Below are 19,347 nucleotides of genomic sequence, written 5' to 3'. Positions count from 1 at the left end.
ACACACACACACTCCAATTTTTTCCTCATATTGACATCTCCCCTGGCTCATCTGGGGCCCAGAAGGAATATGACTCTTCTGGCCTTGAGTAGTTTTCCAGAACTTGCTCATCTAGGAGGTTTCTCAGAAAAAAAGGCGGGGGAGGGCCAGCTGTCTTTTAGGTGGAAAGGGGAAAAAATAAAAAAGAAAAGAAAGGAAAAGAAAAGTAAAGTAAAGCCTGCCTGGGCACAAGTCCTCCCCAGCGCTATTGACATGAGTCGGATACCATCCTGTCCTCAAGGGCCGCATGGGCTGGAAGGGAGCTGAGCCCTGCAGACAGGTCACTGAGCACTGTGATTTGTTGTGAGAGAGGAAACCTGGAGGGCTTCGGGGAGGGACCAAGGGGAAGATCATGGAAAGCTTCCCTGAGGGCACTCTGAGCCGGACCTTGCAGGAGCAGTGGGAAGGAGCTAAGCCAGAGGCGGGCTATGGCAGCAGGGGTGGGAACATCTCAGAAGGCCTTACCCTGCTGAAAAGCCTGGGCCTGGCACTGTTTGGCTTGGGGATAGGCTGGCAAGGCTTCAGGGGAGAGGTCTCTCTGCCTCTTCATCTCTGAAGGATTGCCTGGTTCAGGGACACAGCAGAGGACTAGGAGGTGGAAACCAGAGAGAACAGACTTGGCTCTTCACGGTAAGAGCAGTGAGGGCTAAATGCCCACAGGGCTCCAGGCTCAGGAGATTGTTTCTTTGAATAATCCCAACTGCCCTGGGTGGCAGGTGTTATTGATCTTGCTTTGTAGAGGAGGAAAACTGAGGTTCAGAGAGACAAAGTAACTCATACAAGGCTGCAGAGAGAGCTAGAAGTCAAACCCAGGTTTGTCTGATTCCCAAGCTTGTGCTCCTACCACCTCTCCATGTTTCCTCTCTCTAGGAAACACTTGGAGGGGAGAAATCAGATCACAGTGTGGGGGAAGGACCCAAATAGGTCAGAAGTGGGACCAGCCCTCCTGGGGGTTCGTGGGTGATCTCAGTATCAGGTGGGTAATTGAGCTGGTGCCTCAACTATTATTTCCTCTGTTAGACTGAGGAGGAAATTGAGGCCTAGAAGTAGAAATGGCCACTCAGGATGCCAGATACCCTTAGGAGTCAAGATGCTGGACACAGGGCTGAGGGAGGTCTGCATCCTTAGGCCCAAGTCCCAGACCTGTGGCCTTGTCAACCCTGTGGAATACGGATGGGGAACTGTCAGGCCGAGCTCCCCAGAGCCTGGGCCAGAAGCCTAGCAGGGTGGCCACTGCACAGAACCCTGGTCCCAGGACTCAAGCCCTTGTTTAGGCCCAATTGGGCCACTTCCAGTCTTTGGAGTTGTGAAACTGAATAAAGGAAACCTCATTTAAAAAAATAGAGTCCATGGGGCGCCTGGGTGGCTCAGTGGGTTAAGCCTCTGCCTTCGGCTCAGGTCATGATCCCAGGGTCCTGGGATCGAGCCCCGCATCGGGCTCTCTGCTCAGCGGGGAGCCTGCTTCCTCCTCTCTCTGCCTGCCTCTCTGCCTACTTGTGATCTCTGTCTGTCAAATAAATAAATAAAATCTTAAAAAAAATAAAAAAATAGAGTCCATGGGGCGCCTGGGTGGCTCACTGGGTTAAGCCTCTGCCTTCAGCTTGGGTCATGATCTCAGGGTCCTCGAATTGAGCCCTGCATCAGGCTCTCTGCTCAGCGGGGAGACTGCTTCACCCCCCTTCCCTCCACCTCTCTGCCTACTTGTGATCTCTGTCAAATAAATAAATAAAATCTTAAAAAAAAAAATAGAGTCCGGTCACCAGAGTGTGGGGAGTCTCACACCCCACCAATTTGTCCTCAGTTGCAGACCCCAACAGCAAGAAGCATATCTTGCATTTTCCACCTGGAAGGGACCTACTTCACTACCCCTGCAAGAGGGAGAAAGACTTTTTCCTTGCATAGCAAGAGCCCAGCCAATGAGAAGTTGCCACAACTCAGCCAATGAGAAAACATCACCAACCTCTTGTGGATTTTTGCCCAAAGTAGCCCCTCTCAACTTCCTTTTTTTCTCTATATAATAACTTTCCTCTCTTTTGTTCTCAGGATTCGCCTATGGTTTGCTGTAGCTTGCATATCCTGAATTGCAATTCTTCTGTTTTTGAATAAGTCCATTTTGCTGGTAAAATAACTGGCTATTTTGTTTTCAGTCTCAACCAAGTCCATCAACTCAGGTTTTGAATCCTGCCTCCAATGACCCTGAACAAGTCATTTACCTCTTGGAGCCTCATGTGTAAATGGGGTTGGGGTGAGGATTTCAGGAGATGCTGATCTAGCAGGGCCTTTGGCACCGCGCCCGTCGGTCAGTGCTCTGTGATCAGCGGCCGTGATGATTATAACAATTTATCATCATGCATCTATCTGCCTTCTCACCTGGAGCGTGGGACAGTAATCCCTGTCATCCTGGTTTCAAGGACATGGTGTCATCTGTGTGAGACGTAGGGCCAGTGCAGATGGCCCTTTTGCCACCCCAAGGCCAGCCCAGCCCTGCAGGGAGTAGGGAGACACATCTAGTTCCCAGGGCCAGGGGAAGCTGGGTGACAGCCTCAATCCATCAATGATAACCGCAGTGCAGCTAAGCTTTATGGGCCCAGCAGATATTTAAATATGGGTGGTGTGTGGCCAGCCCAGTTCTCCGTGCCCAACACAGGTCATTGCCCAGAGCAGGTAGGCCAGTGTGGAGTGGGAGGTGGCATTTCCCAGGGCCTTGGGAGACCAGCTGTCAGGAAGACCCCCGAGGATAGTTGTGGGTTTGGGCTGGAGATGGATCTCCTGTCCTCAGGAGTTTGTGACCTGGTTCCTTCTGGCCCTTCGAGTGGAGGAGGAACTCGGGGAAGCTTCTTGCAAGAGAAATTATAGATCTCAGCTCCCCTGGACCCGTTCCATCCTGGCTTGACCCATGTACCCCTGAGCTCTGGAGGGGATGGGGGTGCTTTTGTCTGCTCTGAAGCTTCTTCCCCTTGTCTACTGACATAGGATGAAGACTGGGTGTGCGTGACCCGAGCTGAAGGGAGGGTGCCTGGGGAACTAAGCTTGTTGAGAAGAAGGCAAGCTACGGATGTTTGCCGGGAAAGAGGGACGGCTCTGGGGGCAGCTCTTGTGACCTCCTACCCAGGCCCCCAGCACCATGACGGTCTCATACACCCTCAAAGTGGCAGAGGCTCGCTTTGGAGGCTTCTCCAGCTTGCTTCTCCGCTGGAGGGGAAGCATCTATAAGCTCCTTTACAAAGAGTTCCTCCTCTTCATCGCCCTCTACGCTCTCCTCAGCATCACCTACCGGTGAGGGATAGGTCTCAGGGCTGGCCGGGGGGCAGGGGGTGGGGTACTCATCTGCCCACACCCCTCTAACCCAGGCTTACACTTGACCTTCTCCAGGCTGCTGCTGACCCAGGAGCAGAGGCACGTGTATGCTCAGGTGGCCCGATACTGTAATCGTTCTGCAGATCTCATTCCCTTATCCTTTGTACTGGGTAAGTTTCCCTCGAATTCTCCCGGGTATCCTTCTGACCATCTTCCTGAACTTCAGGTTCAGTTGATAGCTCAGAGGATCAGAATTACCCCCAGCAGCACAGCCTGGAGGTCAGCAGGCAAGGGAGTTGCGTTCTGGGTCCAGGATTTCCAGAGGGCCACACCCTGCCTGTCACCTGCGGGACCCTCACTCCACCTGGGACAAAACATGGGCTGGCTTCAAAATCCCACTCTGGGTACTAGAGGGGACACCCCCTTCCCACCTTCATGGGAAGCAGGGCTCAGAGTTAACCGTTCCTTGACCGCTTCTCCGCAGAAGGAGGTTTGCCCTCCTCCCTCCTCCAAACCTGGCTTAGCAAGGTAGAGGCTTTAGGAAGAGGCGTTCCCCTTGACAGCGAGGCAGGGCACTGAAGCCCAATGTGTCCTTCTCCTTGCTTTGGTTCAGCCTGGCCTGGGCCAGGTGCTCTGGCTGGGGAGGTTGGGGGCAGGGCATGCTGACTCCCCAGCCCTCCATCCTCCCTTCCCGTCTGCACTCGCATGGCGGCCAATCAGGTTTCTACGTGACCCTGGTGGTGAACCGCTGGTGGGCCCAGTACACGAGCATCCCGCTGCCGGACCAGCTGATGTGCGTCATCTCGGCCAGCGTGCACGGCGTAGACCAGCGCGGCCGCCTGCTGCGCCGCACCCTCATTCGCTACGCCAACCTGGCGTCCGTGCTGGTGCTGCGCTCGGTCAGCACGCGCGTTCTCAAACGCTTCCCCACCATGGAGCACGTGGTGGACGCTGGTGCGGACAGGTGTCCCCGGCGGCTTTCGGGTTGGGAGGGTTTGGGGGGTTGGGGGGGCGGCTCCGGGGGCCGGGACCTGAACACCGGCCTCCTAGGAGGGGTGGGGGTGGGTCTGAGCCCCAGGGGGCGAGTCCTAGGGGCGGGGGAGGTGTCTGTGCCCCGCCCCTCCTCACTGTATCGCCTCAGGTTTCATGTCCCAGGAAGAGAGGAAGAAGTTTGAGAGCCTGAAGTCCGATTTCAACAAGTACTGGATCCCTTGCGTCTGGTTTACCAACCTGGCGGCCCAGGCCCGGAGGGATGGGCGAATCCGTGATGACATTGCTCTCTGTCTGCTCCTGGAAGTGAGTCGGCTCCAGACCAGGCCTGTCTATCCTCCCTAGCTTTGCAAACTGGAATAATATAGATGGTGCCAACTGCCCATGGCACACGGTGGGAAGCACTGTACATACATTAACTCATTCGGCCTTCACAACAGCCCTTGGGACATCATAACCATCCCTCTTTCACGGGTGAGAAAACTGAGTCACAGAGTGAGTGGCAAGAAACTTGCCCAAGTCACTAGTTAGCGGAGCTGGGACTCAGACATGCTGCTTCCCCAGTCTGTGCTTGCAACTACTTTGCTAAACTGCTTCCCATCACGGCCCCCCTCCCCCACATGATAAGACCCCTGACAGCAGAATAGGCCTCCGTTTGTGCTGGCCTTCACTGTTCTTAACCCATTCTTCCCTCCTCTCCTCCGCTGACGTCGGCTTCCTGCCTTTCCCGCAGGAGCTGAACAAGTACCGGGCCAAGTGCAGCATGCTCTTCCACTATGACTGGATCAGCATTCCTCTCGTCTACACCCAAGTAACTGCCTCCCTTCCCCAGCCCCAGTGCCTACTGCATGTCCAGTGCTGTGTGTGACACTGACAATTAGAGACCGTACCTGCTCTGGGGCAGTTCAGCCCAGTGAAACACCGAGCAACCAAGGGCTCACCTTCCAAGCATCGCCGGGCCCTGCTAAGACGCCCCCATCCCCTCGGAGGCTGCCACACCATGCTACACGTTTTATTTCCTCGTCAGATTCCCTACTGGGCCTCAGGTTCGGGGAGGGCGTTTCTCCCTGACTCAGCCAGGCTTCCTTCTCCAGGTGGTGACCATAGCAGTATACTCCTTCTTCGGCCTCTCCCTGGTTGGCCGCCAGTTCGTGGAGCCCGAGGCGGGGCCGGCCAAACCTCGGGAGCCTTTAGAGGCAGCGTCCACCCTGGGGGACCTGGACATGTACGTGCCTCTCACCACGCTGCTGCAGTTCTTCTTCTATGCCGGCTGGCTCAAGGTGGGCATGGAGGCTCCCTCGACTGGCTTGCTCTGTAGCGACGTGAGCCCAGGAACCCCACCTCAACTTTGGAGACAGAGAATGGGGCTCTGAGCCCAGAAAACACTGTCTTACGACTTGTAGGTGGCCGAACAGATTATCAACCCCTTCGGTGAGGATGATGACGACTTTGAGACCAACCAGCTCATAGACCGCAACTTGCAGGTACGCAAGGGCTGGGGGCAGCTGCCTGTGCTCCCCTCCTTGCCAGCTCTCTGCCTGGGTGTGGAGAGGACAGGGGATCCTTACGACTTGATACCTGCCCCAGGTGTCTCTGTTATCCGTGGACGACATGTACCAGAACCTGCCTCCCGCCGAGAAAGACCTGTACTGGGACGAAGACTCCGCGCAGCCACCCTACACGGTGGCCACCGCGGCCGAGGCTCTGCGGCCTTCCTTCCTGGGCTCCACCTTTAACCTTCGGTAAGTGGCCCACGCTGGTGGATGTAGGACTTGACCCGGGTGGTGGGCCCCCAGGTCCTCACCGCCCTGCTCCCAGCCTTCTTGGGAGATCCAGTCCTGGGGCGGCCCCATGCCAGGCTGGCTCAGCCCATCCTCCTGCCCGCAGCATGAGCGATGACCCCGAGCAGAACATGAAGGTAGAAGCGTCCCCAGCGGCTGCTCGGCCACTGCCCGCCCAGACCCCACTACTCGGCCACTTCCTGGGTGCAGGAGCACCCTCCCCTGCCATCAGCCTCAGGACATTTGGCCGCATGCGAGGAGCCCCCAGGACCCCGCATCTGCTGCGCTTCCGAGCAGAGGAGAGCGGCGAACCCGAGGCTGCGGACCGCATTGAGGAGGCATCGGTGGGATCAGAGGACGAGACCAGGGAGCCCTGATCAGAGGCTGCCTGGCCCAGAGCCGTTCTGCCCGCCTCCCCAAGGCCTGGCTCCCCTCACTTCCCAACACCCTGCTGACCTCCAGCGCTATTAGAGCACTTGCTGTGTGTCCTGAGCTGGGGAATTTAGGGACAGACCCTGAAAGGGGAAGATGGTGGGGCCAGCACCAGGGTTGGGAATGCATCCATTTTGGTGGGAGAAATGTAGGATGGTTTGCTTGTGGAAGGTGAGGCTAGGATACATGGGCAAGGCCTAGAGGACAAGAACCCAGATGCACTGTTAATTTCCTGCTCAACAGGTTGTGGGGCCGTTCTCAAACCTGAGGGAGTATCAGTGGCACCGAAGGGCCTGCTCAGTATATTTGTGTGTGCCACTCCCAGAATTTGGTTTATTAGATCTGGCATGTAACTCAAGAATTTGCATTTCTAGTAAGTTCCCAGGTGATGGTGCTGCTGATGGTCCAGGCATCACAATTTGAGTCCCATATGAAAAGATGTTGAGGATATACCTTATCCTGATCTTACTCCGAAGAGGCATCAGAGTATGTGTGCTGGGGGACTTTTGCTTTACCTGTAATATTCTTTTTATTTACAATGAGAATATAATCAGTTATTACTTGTGCAATTACAGTTGTTTAAATTGGCCTGCTGGAAGATGGGATAAAGATAACATGGTAAGGGCCTGGGATTATGATCAAACCCAGACATGGAGGCAGCTGGACCCAGACCCAGCCCAGCCCATGGGTGGTTGGACTTCAGAGCGCCACTCCCTTCTGTTCCCACCAGTCCAACAGGAGGAAGCGTGATTTAAGGGGTGAAAGCTGTGGGTTCTTCTGTGGTGGGCTTGCAGTTCTGGGGGGCGGGGGGACCATCCTAATGGGAGCATAGATTGGAGTTGACTGAACTGAGCTCCACTCTGCAAGTTCAGCCTCCGATAAAGAAACTGGTGACTGCCAGAACCAAATCTTAGGGTCAAAGGATGACAGAACTCAGAAGAAACAAAAGGTGTAGTAAGGTTGAGTGCAGCCTCTGACATCTGGGGCTGGCTTTGCTACTTTCCTACTGGGCAACCATGGGTTACAGAATACCTAAACATAGGTCTCCAAGTTTTGTTTTTTAAATGCTTTTTTATTTGACAGAGAGAAAGAGCACAGGCAGAGCGGCAGGTGGGGGGGTGATAGGCAGGCTCCCTGCTCAGCAGAGAGCCTGATGTGAGGCTCTATCCTAGGACCCTGAGACCATGACCTGAGCTGAAGGCAGAGGCTTAACCCACTGAGCCACCCAGGAGCCCACATAGGTCTCCAAGTGTTTGTGGAGACAAAAGCACCCCAAGATAGCCATTTCCATAGAGGTTTTTCTCACAGGGTTAATGGGAGTTTGCCTTCAGGGAAAGAACGGTCAGCTGAAGGCTTCAGGAATGAATAGGGGATGAATCCAGGACTCTCTTTTGAGAGTGTGATAGAGAGCAGAGAAGGATCGGTCAGAGGAAGACGCAGACTCCCTGCTGAGCAGGGAGCTCGACCTGGGACTCAATCCCAGGACTCCAGGATCATGACCTGAGCTGAAGGCAGGCGCCCAACCAACTGGGCCATCCAAGTGCCCCGAATGAATCCAAGACTCTTTAAACACACTGCTTCTAGTCACAGATTAGAGGTAGGATTGAAGGGGAGGTATAATCTTCTAGAGCTCAAATGGGGAAATAAAGGCAAAGTGTCTAATCTGACTTTGTTACTCCTGACCAATACTGTAAACAGTTAACTAAAATATGGTGCTGCATTAATAACCACTGGATGGAAAGGTGGGGCACAAGCCTCCCAGAGCCCATGGTAAGGTTTTAGAAGATTGGGTTGCTTTTGCTATGTTCATAAGTTTTTGTACTAAGAAGTAGGGGGAGGGTCATCTCCTAGTTCATCTTTCCCTACTATCTATTCACAGAACTGTGATTCAGCCAAGCTAAGGAACCAATTTGGATTTTCACTCCTTTGGCTCTTAAGTTATACTTGCACTTCCCATCAACTTTAACTTCGGATAAAATCTTAAGTTTTTTTTTTTTTTTTTTTAATTAATTTAGCACATTTGAGTACCTCATATGTTGCCATGCACTTCCAGGTACTGGAGACAGCAGGAAACAAACGTACTTGTTCCTCTGGCATTCTATTCTAATTGGACAACAAAGAAAATGAGCAAAATTTATGCCCAATGAAGGGATAAGGAGAAAAAGCAGGGACAACAGATTAATAGCATGGAAGGAACTGTAATTTAAAATTATCAGGGAGGAACTCACTAAGGTTAAGACCTGGAAAATAAGGCACGTGCTATGTGAAGGAAAATGTTCCCAACAAATGGACTAAGAAGCAAACATGTGCTCTAAGGCCAGGATGATTAGCACGGTAGAAAAAGGGACCAGGTCACGGTGGGTTCCATAGCATTTGGGAAGGCTTCTGAGATGGGAAGCTGTCAGAAACCTATTGATTCCGATTTCTAGGACTATTTTGGGACAACAGAAGTATTCAGTGCTACTTGCTAAAGAGTGACCAGAAGACAGAGCCAGGGTGTTAAAAGGTTAAACCAACAAGATTTGGTGACATAGGATATTAGGAGTGTAGTGGTCAGAATGATCCAAGATTTTGATTTAAGCAGCTACATAAAGGCAACAATTTGCTATTATTAAATAGCTGAGAAACTATTTGAAAAGGGAAGGCAGAGGAATGTTACCAGTTTTTCACATGTTCACCTTTGAATCCAATCAGGATATTCAAATGCAGGTTTTAAATAGGTTTGGGTTAAAGTTAAGAAAATGCAGCACAAACTACATTTAATACCAACAGCAGACAATGTAGCCAAGCTGAAGACAAAGAGTTGACCCTTACAGATTTAGCAATGCAGAAATCACTGGTTATCTTGCACACCGGAGTTGTGAAGGGAGGGGGGAGGATTAGGGTTCAAGAGAAAATTAACTTCAGAAAGACATTCAAAAGCTAACAGGATAGACATGGAAATGTATACAACTTGCTCTCTACAATACCAAAAAATTTTGGAACACAATTTCAAGGTTTCTAGGCCATCCACGAACCCAGGCTGAAAACTTCAAGCTAAAACCTTAAAACCAAGGTTCACAAAGGAAAACAGTAGAAGCTCCCTCAAAGAGCCAAGTTCAGAGAAGCAGCATGGCTTCAGGTTCCAATCATGGTCTAATCAACATCCTAGTTAATACTGGGAGCCCAGGGCTGGGATACCTCCCGAATATGGTCTCTGGTCACCTGAGCACCACATCCCTGTTCCCACTGAACACTAGCCTCTGGGGTGAGAAACGTTCCCCCAGCTATATAAAGACATAGCCCCACATCTAGGACTGGCCTTCAGGGAGAGCGTGCTGAGCAACTGGATATTCACACATAACTCTGGACAGGACAATAAACACCTTTATTACATGACCGAAGGTGGAAGATTTATTTGCCTTTCCGGGCTTTGATTTTCCTCAGATAGAACTCTAGCTCCTTGCCCTCTAAGACGTAGCCATCTGCTCGGCCACACTGGCCTGGTCGTGAAGCGATGCATGCTGCAAGAGAGTATGTGTTCATCAGCAAAATGACAGTGGGTCCCTACCCAAACCTAGGTGTCTTCTTAAAAGTCCATGTTGGTTCAGTTATGGTGGGGGCAGGCTTGAAGCCCAGTGTCTCCTCAGATACACTTTATCGTCACTTAAAGTCAGTAGCAGAACTGGACAAAGTTTTCATCACTGAGACAGCCCCCTCAGCCCACACACAGACTTCTCAAAATACTTCTGGAAGTTAGAGGCAGAGGCCAACCTCAGGCCTACAGGCTCCTGCCCACTACTTCCCACTCCAGCCTCACACTAATGCAATGACCCCATGTTCTGATTTGTGCTTGTACACGGTTATCATTCAACTCTCCTAGTGAAGCCTTACCACACAGCTGGCAGTTAAGAGAACAAGAGGCAAGAATAAAATGCAGAGGGCAGACTGTATCTTGTGACCCAATCCCCCAATGCAAAGAGCCATCTTACCAAGAAGCTTGCCCTGCTGGAATTGCTCCTCCAGAAGACTGCTGATTTTGGCATTCTTTTTCCTTTCATCATACTTCTTCTGAATTTTCTTTGATCGTTTTTTGTTTAAAATCTCTTCCTCCTCGGGTGTCTGAATAAAGCAAATACATGGGTTAGCTGGGGCTCCCCTGGCCCTGGCTCAGGGAAGAAATGTCCCCACAGCTTTGGGCCCTGTACATCCCACTCCCTGCTGCCTTCCTCAGCACTTAAGGCTTTCATCTATTTCCCTTCAGTAGCAGAACTGGACACAGTTTTCATCATAAGAAGGCTGGAATAAGGCTGGCCTTGCTCCCCCCACAGGGACGTTGGCTCCCCTAAAACACGCACCAGCTTGGCCCCCTTCTTGCGGCCCAGGGGCAGTGCATAGTGGGACTCGTACCACTGTCGGTACGGTGTGCTGTCAATGAGCACAATACAGTTCTTCACCAGCGTCTTGGTGCGGACCAGTTCGTTGTTGGATGCATTGTAGACAACGTCAATAATCCTCGTTTTGCGCGTACAACCTGCTCACAGAACAATTTCAGAATCAAGTCCTGTAAACCAGAAGCCAACTGTCCTTGCTGTCCCCTACCAGCACACCCTCCCCCAAGTGCCCAAGGAGAAGCAAGGGACCTCTAGGCTGTTACCCAGCTACGGGGTGTCAGCTCAACTTCCACAAAGCCACCTTTCCAGAGATGACTGGCAACCACTCATCAGACTCAGCCCCAATCCCAATCCCTGAAGCTATAGGAAAGGAGTGAGACAAAATAGGATGGAGAGAGTTCTCCAGCTACCACAACCTTAACAGCTTTCAAAGAGAATCTTCGGTATCTTGGTGGAGGCCACAGACTTCCTGTTAAAGGCACTTATTGAAGCTTAGAAAGATTTAGGTGTGGAGTTCCCACCCCCTCTTGAAGGGCCTCACTCACACTCAGAGCCCCAGGAGAAGTTCCCCACGTCTAGCCTCAAGGCACGGTACTTCTTATTGCCTCCCCGGACTCGGACTGTGTGTATGCGGCGGGGGCCGATCTGGAAAACATAGAGGCAGTAACTAGGTTATCCAGGAGAGCAAGACAGGAGAAGGTACAGAACCCGGGCTGGACGGAGGCAACACAGTCAGTGTAACTATGACAAGTCCTAACATTGGCAAGTGGCACGCAAGCGGCCAAGACGGCCACAACCACACCTAAGGATACTTTTTCATCACTCCAGTTACCTCCAAGAAGAAAAACCTGATTCCAAGAGGGAAAATTAAGTCTCTATGCAACAAAAAAAAATACCAGGTTTCTGACTATCTTTTGAGAAGCCCACTCCCTCCAGGCGCCCTTGAAGACCTGATACCCAACATCTGTCTCCATACCACCTCTTTAGTCTTAAACCAACGCGTCCAGACGGAGGCCGCCCAGTCCCCTGGACAAATCAGAGAGCCCTAAGAAGACTCCACCACCACACGCAGGACCGGACCACGCTGGAGACCAGGTGGGGGGAGAGGCGAGGGCCCCCGCACGCACCTTGGTGTTGGCAGCGGGGCGTCCCAGCTCATACTTCCGCTTCTTGTGGTAAGGCTTTCTCTTGCCCCCGGTCTTGCGGCGCTTGTGCCAGTTGTCCCGAGAGATGCCTATGTATGGGAGCAGGGGGCGGAAGCTTTAGCCACGGGGGCTCGGGCCGGCACCTCGCGAGGCCCAGACCCCCGCGCCGGGCGGGCCGCACGCTCAGCTCTCCAAGGTTGGCTTCCCCACCGCGCACTCGGGAGTTTGCAGCATTACCAAGGTGTCATCATCCACATGCGGCCCAGACCAGGCTCTTTCCCGCGGCAGCCATGTTGGCGGCGCCCGCAGCACCAAACCCCTGCAGCCACTGCAGCCACCGCAGCGAGCCTCGGCGGCTAGAATCCGAGCACCACCTCCCTCGGGGATGCTCAGGGCCAGGGGTCGGGGCGCCCGAACTCCCGACTTGGCCGCGAGGCAGGATGGCACTGGATAGAACTCATCCCCCTTCCCAGGCCCCAACGCAGAGCGACACTCACCCATCACTCCCGGCGCTGGCTGCGAAAGAGAAAACGCAAAGCCTCACGGTCCGGTTTGTAAAACGCTGTCCCGCCCCTTTAACGTGTTTCCGGGCGCCGCGGCGAGGAGCCTGGCGACGGAGCGCGACGTTCCTTATGTTTCTGCGACCGCGTCCAGGGAGGTTCACGCGTTGAATCCCGAGGGAGGACGACCGGCGGTGGGAATGGCTGTGTTAGAGCTTGAGGGCTGTAGGGTACACCCGAGGGGGCAGTCGCCTGCTTGTTTTGTTTTGAAAAGACTCGCTTTCGAGCTGGGCGCGGCTGCTTTGGGAAAGGGTGGAAAGAAGTAGGGATGGAAGGGAGCTGTGGACTTGGGTTTTGTTTTGAAGAGTTTGATGATAGATTGGACGTGGGGGGTTAGGAAAAGGGAGGCGTGTCAAGGATTCCTCATTCCTCACTAGATCGTTTGGAATGACAGGCGACTGGTCATGTCTGGTCACCCTTATAGAAGATCTTGGACAGAAGATGTTACTTTGGGACCTGTCTCTATACAAATGGTAATTAACGTCACCAGAATGAAGGAACCTAGGGAGAGAGCATAAAGCAAATTTTCTTGTAAAATGTACTAAGTAACTGTTTTAGGCTTTGTGGGATATAGAGTCTGTCACAACTGCTCAACTTTGCTGTTGTAGTGTGAGAGCAGCCCTGGACAATATAGTTAATGATTGTGTGTGGCAGTGTTCCCTTAAAACTTGGGGTACACGTATTCACCTTTCATGTGGTATTATGCTTTTGATTTTTTCCAAACATTTAAAAATATAACCATTCTTGGCTCATGGGCCCAATCAGCATACAGTGGTGTGCCATCCCCGACCATAAATACAGTAAGATGTTCTAGGTCCAAGGCTTGAGGAATGTGAACATTGAAGGCCAGGTAGAGAAAAACTGGCAGAGGGGAGGAGGAGCAATTGAGTGACAGAAGGGAAGCCAGCACAGAATGGCATGGTCTGATGCTACTGTGAAGGCTAGTTAAAACGAGGACTAAGGGGCACCTGGGTGGCTCAGTGGTTTAAGCCTCTGCCTTCCGCTCAGGTCATGATCCCGGGGTCCTGGGATCGAGCCCCGCATCAGGCTCTCTGTTCAGCAGGGAGCCTGCTTCCCTTCCTCTCTCTCTCTGCCTGCCTCTCTGCCTGCTTGGGATCTCTCTCTGTCAAATAAAAAAAAAAAACAACAACAAAAAAGCGAGGACTAAAAAGTGATTTTCAGATTTAGTGACTCGAAAATCTTTGGTGATATTGGCAAAAGCAGTTTCTGTGCGGGGGAGTGGGCAAAACTTAAAGTGGAATGGGAAGTTTTATTTATTTTTTTGAAAAGATTTTATTTATCTGTTGGCATAAGTAGCGGGGAGAAGCAGAGGGAAAGGGAGAAGCAGACAGCAGACTCCCCGCTGACCAGGGAGCTGGATGCTGGCCTCGGTCCCAGGACCCTGAGATCATGATCTGAGCTGAAGTTAGACGCTTAACCAACTGAACCACCCAGGTGCCCCTGGAATGGGAAGTTTTTTTAATTCATTAATTAATTTAAAAATTTTAAAGATTTTTTTTTATTTGATAGAGTGAGAGAACACAAGCAGGCAGAGCAGCAGAGGGCGAGGGAGAAGCAGGCTCCCCACTAAGCAGGGAGCCCGATGTGGGGCTCGATCCTTGGACCCCAGGACCATGACCCAAGCCAAAGGCTCAACTAGCTGAGCCACCCAGGCACCCAGTCACTCAACCAACTGTGCACCAGGCACCCTGGGAAGTCACCAGTGCACCCAGGCACCCAGTCGCTCAACCAACTGAGCTACCCAGGCACCCTGGGAAGTTTTTTTTTTTTAAAGGACAGTATATGTAGATGATACTCTCAAGAAGTATTTTAAAGGGAAGGAGAGGATGCCTGGCTGGCTCAGCTGAAGGAAACTGGCTTTTCATTTTGGGGATCCTCAGTTCAGAGATTACTTTGAGTTGAGTGCAGAGATTACTTAAACATTTAAAAAAATAAAATAGGGGCGCCTGGTTGGCTCTGTCAGAACATGCAGATCTTGATCTTGGGGGTTGTAAATTCAAGCCCCATGGTGAGAGATTACTTACTTTAAAGAAGAAAAAAAAGGTGGGGGGAGACAATTAGGCTGCTGGAGGGAAACAGATCATAGGGTAGTACTGAAAGGAGTAAACTGCCTAAGCCCTTTCACAGTCTGCTCCAAATCCTATCTCCTCCCTTTGAAGGGACTCTCAACATTAGCCTTTCTTCTGTATCTTCAACCTTCCACTGGCTTCCTACCACATTCAGAATAAAGTCTAAATTCCTTGCTGGGCTGAGGAGTATCAGACTTCTGCTTATCTCTTGCTTTGTCAATTTGACCCCTACTATCTATCTCCCTCCCTCAACTCCCGGGCACTTTGACCTTGCTGTTCTTGCCTCAGGCCCAGGTGCTTTGCAAGAAAATGCTGTTCTCTAAGTCTTAGCTTGGCTCCTGCTTTCACTTCAAGTTTCTGCTCAAAATCTCACTTGTACATACATACACACCCTGGGAGGCCTTTTCTGAGCCTGCTTCCTAAAGTGGCAACACTTGGGGTGCCTGGCAGGCTCAGTCTGTAGAGCATGTGACTCTTGATCTCCAGGCTGTGAGTTCAAGCCCCACACAGGAGGTAGAGTTTACTTAAAAAACAAACAAAACTCTTGGGGCGCCTGGGTGGCTCAGGGGGTTGAAACCTCTGCCTTCGGCTCGGGTCGTGATCCCAGGGTCCTGGGATCGGGCCCCACATCGGGCTCTCTGCTCTGTGGGGAGTCGGCTTCCTCTCTCTCTGCCTGCCTCTCTGCCTACTTGTGATCTCTGTCAAATAAATAAATAAAATATTAAAAAAAAAAACTCTCTAAAGTAGCAATACTTACCTTTCCTCACTTAATATTAACATTGTTTTTACATAATCATTATCTGCCTTCCCCACTAAAATATAATAAACATGAGAGTAGAAACTCTGTTGCTTACTACTGTGTTTTCAACACCTATAATAAGGCCTGGCATTTAGTAAGCACTCAATAAATGGCACTCAAATATTTTCAACAAATTATTGTTCTACTTACCAAATTTTATTCAGTGGGTTTTCCCAGTAGACTGTGAGATTTTTGAGTATAGTGCAGGGAATTTTTTTTTTCTTTTTAGATTTTATTTATTTGTCAGCGCGCACAGCAGGGGGAGAGTGGCAGGCAGAGGGAGAAGCAGGCTCCCTGCTGAGCAAGGAGCCTGATACAGGACAGGTTGACCTGAGCCCAAGGCAGAGGCTTAACCAACTGAGCCACCCAGGCAGACGTCCCAGTGCAGTGCAGGGATTTTTTTTTTTCAGATTTTTATTTATTTATTCAACAGAGAGAGATCACAAGTAGGCAGAGAGACGGGGGGGGGGGAAGCGGGGGGAGGGAAGCGGGCTCCCCGCTGTGCAGAGAGGTGGACACAGGCTCCATCCCAAGACCCTGAGATCATGACCCAAGCTGAAGGCAGAGTCTTAACCCACTGAGCCCCCCAGAAGCCCCCCAGTGCAGGGATCCTAATCAACTCTCCATCTCCAGCTCTTTGGCACAAAAAAAGGAAAAAGTAATTGCACTGGACATAAAAAGGAGATGGCTTCTAGAGACACTTGGTAGGTGATGGGATTAAATAGACTGGATTAGGGGGATGAGAGAAAAGTGACCTGAGACACGACAGAATGGTGGGATGACACCAATTAATAGAGAACACAGAGAGGCAGGTTTCTAAAAAGTTCAATCTCAGGATGACTTTGACTTGCCTGTGGGACATAGGTGGCTATTCTTTGTATTCCAAGTCGCTGGAAAGAGGAGTGTGAAGCTTGGAAGGGAATGGGGCTGCTCTTTCCCACCCTCCTCTCATCATCCTTCATGGTCTGGCTCCCCTGGCCATCTAACCTGGGGCTCCACCCCGTCAGCCAATCTGCATCACATGAGCGTATAGTTTTCTTTTTCTTTTTAAGATTTTATTTATTTAGGGACGCCTGGGTGGCTCAGTTGGTTGGACGACTGCCTTCGGCTCAGGTCATGATCCGGGAGTCCTGGGATCGAGTCCCGCATCAGGCTCCCGGCTCCGCGGGGAGTCTACTTCTCTCTCTGACCTTCTCCTCGCTCATGCTCTCTCTCACTGTCTCTCTCTCTCAAATAAATAAATAAAATCTTTAAAAAAATTTTTATTTATTTATTTGACAGACCGAGATCACAAGTAGGCAGAGAGGCAGGCAGAGAGAGAGGAGGAAGCAGGCTCCCTGCCGAGCAGGAAGCCCAACGGGCTCCATCCCAGGACTCTGGGATCACGACCTGAGCAGAAGGCAGAAGCTTTAACCCACCGAGCCACCCAGGCACCCCAAGTGTGTTGTTTTCTTAATGTTCTCGTGTAGTAGACTTATTATAAATGCATGCATCTCTTGGGGGCAGTATTGTAGAAGTATCTCTAGCTCTTGAAATCAGACTAAGACAATTCTCCATGTCCCATATCATGCCCTCCTAGTCTACTCCGGCTTTAGCAGAAGTCAAATAGAAGTTCTCTAATTCCCTGACACCCTGAAAAGATCTTTTCTCCTGCTCCCCTTCAACACCTTAGCCTGGCCACGACTCCATTTGCTTTGAGACTATTGGCATTAATCATACTATGCCTTTGTCCCTTTTTTCATTAGTCACCTTAAAAAAATCATCTCCCAAATTAAATCTATCACCCACATTCTAATCCTGACATAGGTTATTACAATATCTTTTTAAAACTGGTTATTTATAATATCTTTTAAAATCTCTCTATGTCCTATGTCATTCATCAGAAAAATCTTCTGTATCTTTAACCTCTTGTGGAAATGTTTCCTTTGCCTTCATAATGTTTCCTTTTCCATAGCCTTCTAACAGAAATCTGGTTCTCTCAGAGGAGTTTTCTTCCTTGTCAGCCTTCTCAAGTGGAAGAGAACTACAGTCCTCTGGATGGGGGACAGGTGTTATCCCATTTCAGACCATTCTTACTCTCTCCTTAAAACCACAGACTTTGAATTTTGTGCTCTAAAACCGTAACACTCACTACTCCTCTCTCTGTACTTACCTATAAATTTTGCTTCTCACCGATTTGTGCCTAGAAGATTTGAGATCCCGACCCTCTGTAACTCTCTAATATTACTGTCATATTTTGGATGCCTCCACAGGATATCTTTATCTCCCTCAACTTTCACCACCTCCTCACCCAGTAAGTCCTTAAACCTGGGATCAATCCAACCTCTTGTCCCTGATACCAGGATAAGGTCACTTAGCCCCGCAGACTAATAACACTAGAAATTAAGAGCACTTGGAAAATCTTTACAATGAAAGGCTTACCTGAAGAATAAACTTTACTGGAGCAGACATTTTAAATAGATTGTAATAAACACTGTGAAGGAGATAATATGCTCTCAAGGGGCAGAGGGGCAAAGGAGATAGGATGGTGTGAGATGCCTCCTCTAGGGTGACAGAGATCTGGGGTAAAGTGAGACCTGAAAGAAAAAACTTTGTACAGTGTTAATCTTTTAAAAAGATTTTATGTATTTATTTGAGAGAGAGAGGGGGAAGGAGGGAGCAGGAGCTGGGGGAGGGGCAGAAGGAGAGGGAAAAACAGACTCCCCACTGAGCAGGGACCTGATGTGGCTGTTCAATCCCAGGACCCTGGATCATGACCTGCGTGGAAGGCAGGCGCTAAACTGACTGAGCCACACAGGCGCCCCTGGAATAACATTTAAAGTCCAGAAACCAACTTTTTCTCCTGGAACCATGACTCAGTTTATGCATAACCTTGCAGAGAAGACCCTGGTGCTAGTGAAAACTGCAAGGAGTTACCCAAAGCTTCAGTGGGCTGATGGGCGGATTAACCACATTTTGGCACTATGCCAAGGTTGGCCTGGTTCTTCCAACCACTGCTGAGACCCCTACAGCTATTTATAGCTTGAAAAAAAATAAAGAGTGCTCAGATGGGGAGCTTCAGACAGCTCACAGTTAAGGAAGCCTAGATGTGATTTTATGTCAGCGAGATAATAAACAAGTGAGGCATCATTGGCACAATGAAGATCAATCTTTTTTTTTTTTTTTAAGATTTTATTTATTTATTTGACAGAGATCACAAGTAGGCAGAGAGGCAGGCAGAGAGAGAGAGGAGGAAGCAGACTCCCTGCTGAGCATAGAGTCCAATGCGGGGCTCGATCCCAGGACCCTGAGATCATGATCTGAGCTGAAGGCAGAGGCTTAACCCACTGAGCCACCCAGGCGCCCTGTGAATTTTATTTTTAAGATTTTATTTATTTGAGAGAGAGAGCACAAGCAAGAGGAGAGGGAGAAGCAGACTCCCCACCGAGCAGGAAGCCCGACACAAGGCTCGATCCCTGGACCCTGAGATCATGACAGACTCTTAACTGACTGAGCCACCCAGGTGCCCCTATATAGTATGTGACTTTTAAAAGGGTGAATTTTATAGTATGTGAATTATATCTCAATAAAGCAGTTACTACAAAAAAAGGTCTGGCATATTCAAGAAATAAAGGTCAGTGTAGTTGGAGGAGTGAGTGGTAGGAGATAGTTCATTCATTCAAAAATATATATTGTGTACTCACCCTATGTTCTAGATAGACATTGTAGATATATTAAAAATCTTCATCCTTATGTGCTTAAAATGGCTAACCAGCACCTATATAGCATTTATGAGATGTGAGACATTGTACTTACAACTGTGTATATACGAACTCAATTTTCCTAACACTGCTACGCCAGT

General features: G+C 50.3%; 2 protein-coding genes and 4 non-coding genes across 6 annotated transcripts; 1 reads left to right on the top strand and 5 right to left on the bottom strand.

Moving 5' to 3' along the window:
• The first annotated feature begins 3,163 nt into the window (after nucleotides 1-3,163).
• BEST4 (bestrophin 4) lies at nucleotides 3,164-6,695 on the top strand. Its single transcript, XM_032877042.1, has 9 exons — nucleotides 3,164-3,315; nucleotides 3,412-3,506; nucleotides 4,057-4,290; nucleotides 4,478-4,632; nucleotides 5,060-5,137; nucleotides 5,421-5,606; nucleotides 5,730-5,810; nucleotides 5,914-6,068; nucleotides 6,214-6,695. The coding sequence occupies exons 1-9, from the start codon at nucleotides 3,164-3,166 to the stop codon at nucleotides 6,482-6,484; spliced, it is 1,407 nt and encodes a 468-aa protein (XP_032732933.1). The 3' UTR covers nucleotides 6,485-6,695.
• A 3,192-nt stretch (nucleotides 6,696-9,887) lies between these two features.
• RPS8 (ribosomal protein S8) lies at nucleotides 9,888-12,664 on the bottom strand. Its single transcript, XM_032877589.1, has 6 exons — nucleotides 12,555-12,664; nucleotides 12,040-12,146; nucleotides 11,458-11,557; nucleotides 10,877-11,052; nucleotides 10,511-10,640; nucleotides 9,888-10,042 (listed from the first exon to the last, which is right to left on the bottom strand). Exons 1-6 carry the CDS (start codon nucleotides 12,556-12,558, stop codon nucleotides 9,933-9,935), a joined length of 627 nt encoding a protein of 208 aa, XP_032733480.1. The 5' UTR covers nucleotides 12,559-12,664; the 3' UTR covers nucleotides 9,888-9,932.
• LOC116879447 lies at nucleotides 10,160-10,228 on the bottom strand. The gene has a single exon (XR_004385024.1). It is a non-coding gene; the product is annotated as a small nucleolar RNA SNORD38 (small nucleolar RNA).
• On the bottom strand, nucleotides 10,745-10,814 carry LOC116879448. Its single transcript, XR_004385025.1, has one exon. It is a non-coding gene; the product is annotated as a small nucleolar RNA SNORD38 (small nucleolar RNA).
• On the bottom strand, nucleotides 11,639-11,742 carry LOC116879449. Its single transcript, XR_004385026.1, has one exon. It is a non-coding gene; the product is annotated as a small nucleolar RNA SNORD46 (small nucleolar RNA).
• On the bottom strand, nucleotides 12,234-12,313 carry LOC116879446. Its single transcript, XR_004385023.1, has one exon. It is a non-coding gene; the product is annotated as a small nucleolar RNA SNORD55/SNORD39 (small nucleolar RNA).
• Nucleotides 12,665-19,347: the final 6,683 nt, after the last annotated feature.

This window comes from Lontra canadensis, unplaced genomic scaffold (genome assembly GCF_010015895.1).
Source record: "Lontra canadensis isolate GAN:19392208 unplaced genomic scaffold, GSC_riverotter_1.0 scaffold60, whole genome shotgun sequence".
Lineage (NCBI taxonomy): Eukaryota > Metazoa > Chordata > Mammalia > Carnivora > Mustelidae > Lontra > Lontra canadensis.
This window is presented reverse-complemented; position numbering and strand designations above follow the sequence as displayed.

What these genes read in the sequence shown, in the direction of transcription:
- BEST4 (XM_032877042.1), top strand. Translation starts at nt 3,164, where the DNA reads ATGACGGTCTCATACACCCTCAAAGTGGCAGAGGCTCGCTTTGGAGGC. An exon ending in TCCCTTATCCTTTGTACTGG is followed by an intron (nt 3,507 to 4,056) that starts GTAAGTTTCCCT and finishes GCGGCCAATCAG; the next exon opens with GTTTCTACGTGACCCTGGTG. An exon ending in CTCTCTGTCTGCTCCTGGAA is followed by an intron (nt 4,633 to 5,059) that starts GTGAGTCGGCTC and finishes CCTTTCCCGCAG; the next exon opens with GAGCTGAACAAGTACCGGGC.
- RPS8 (XM_032877589.1), bottom strand. An exon ending in GCCCCGCTGCCAACACCAAG is followed by an intron (nt 11,558 to 12,039) that starts GTGCGTGCGGGG and finishes TATGTTTTCCAG; the next exon opens with ATCGGCCCCCGCCGCATACA. An exon ending in CTTCTCCTGGGGCTCTGAGT is followed by an intron (nt 11,053 to 11,457) that starts GTGAGTGAGGCC and finishes TTCTGTGAGCAG; the next exon opens with GTTGTACGCGCAAAACGAGG.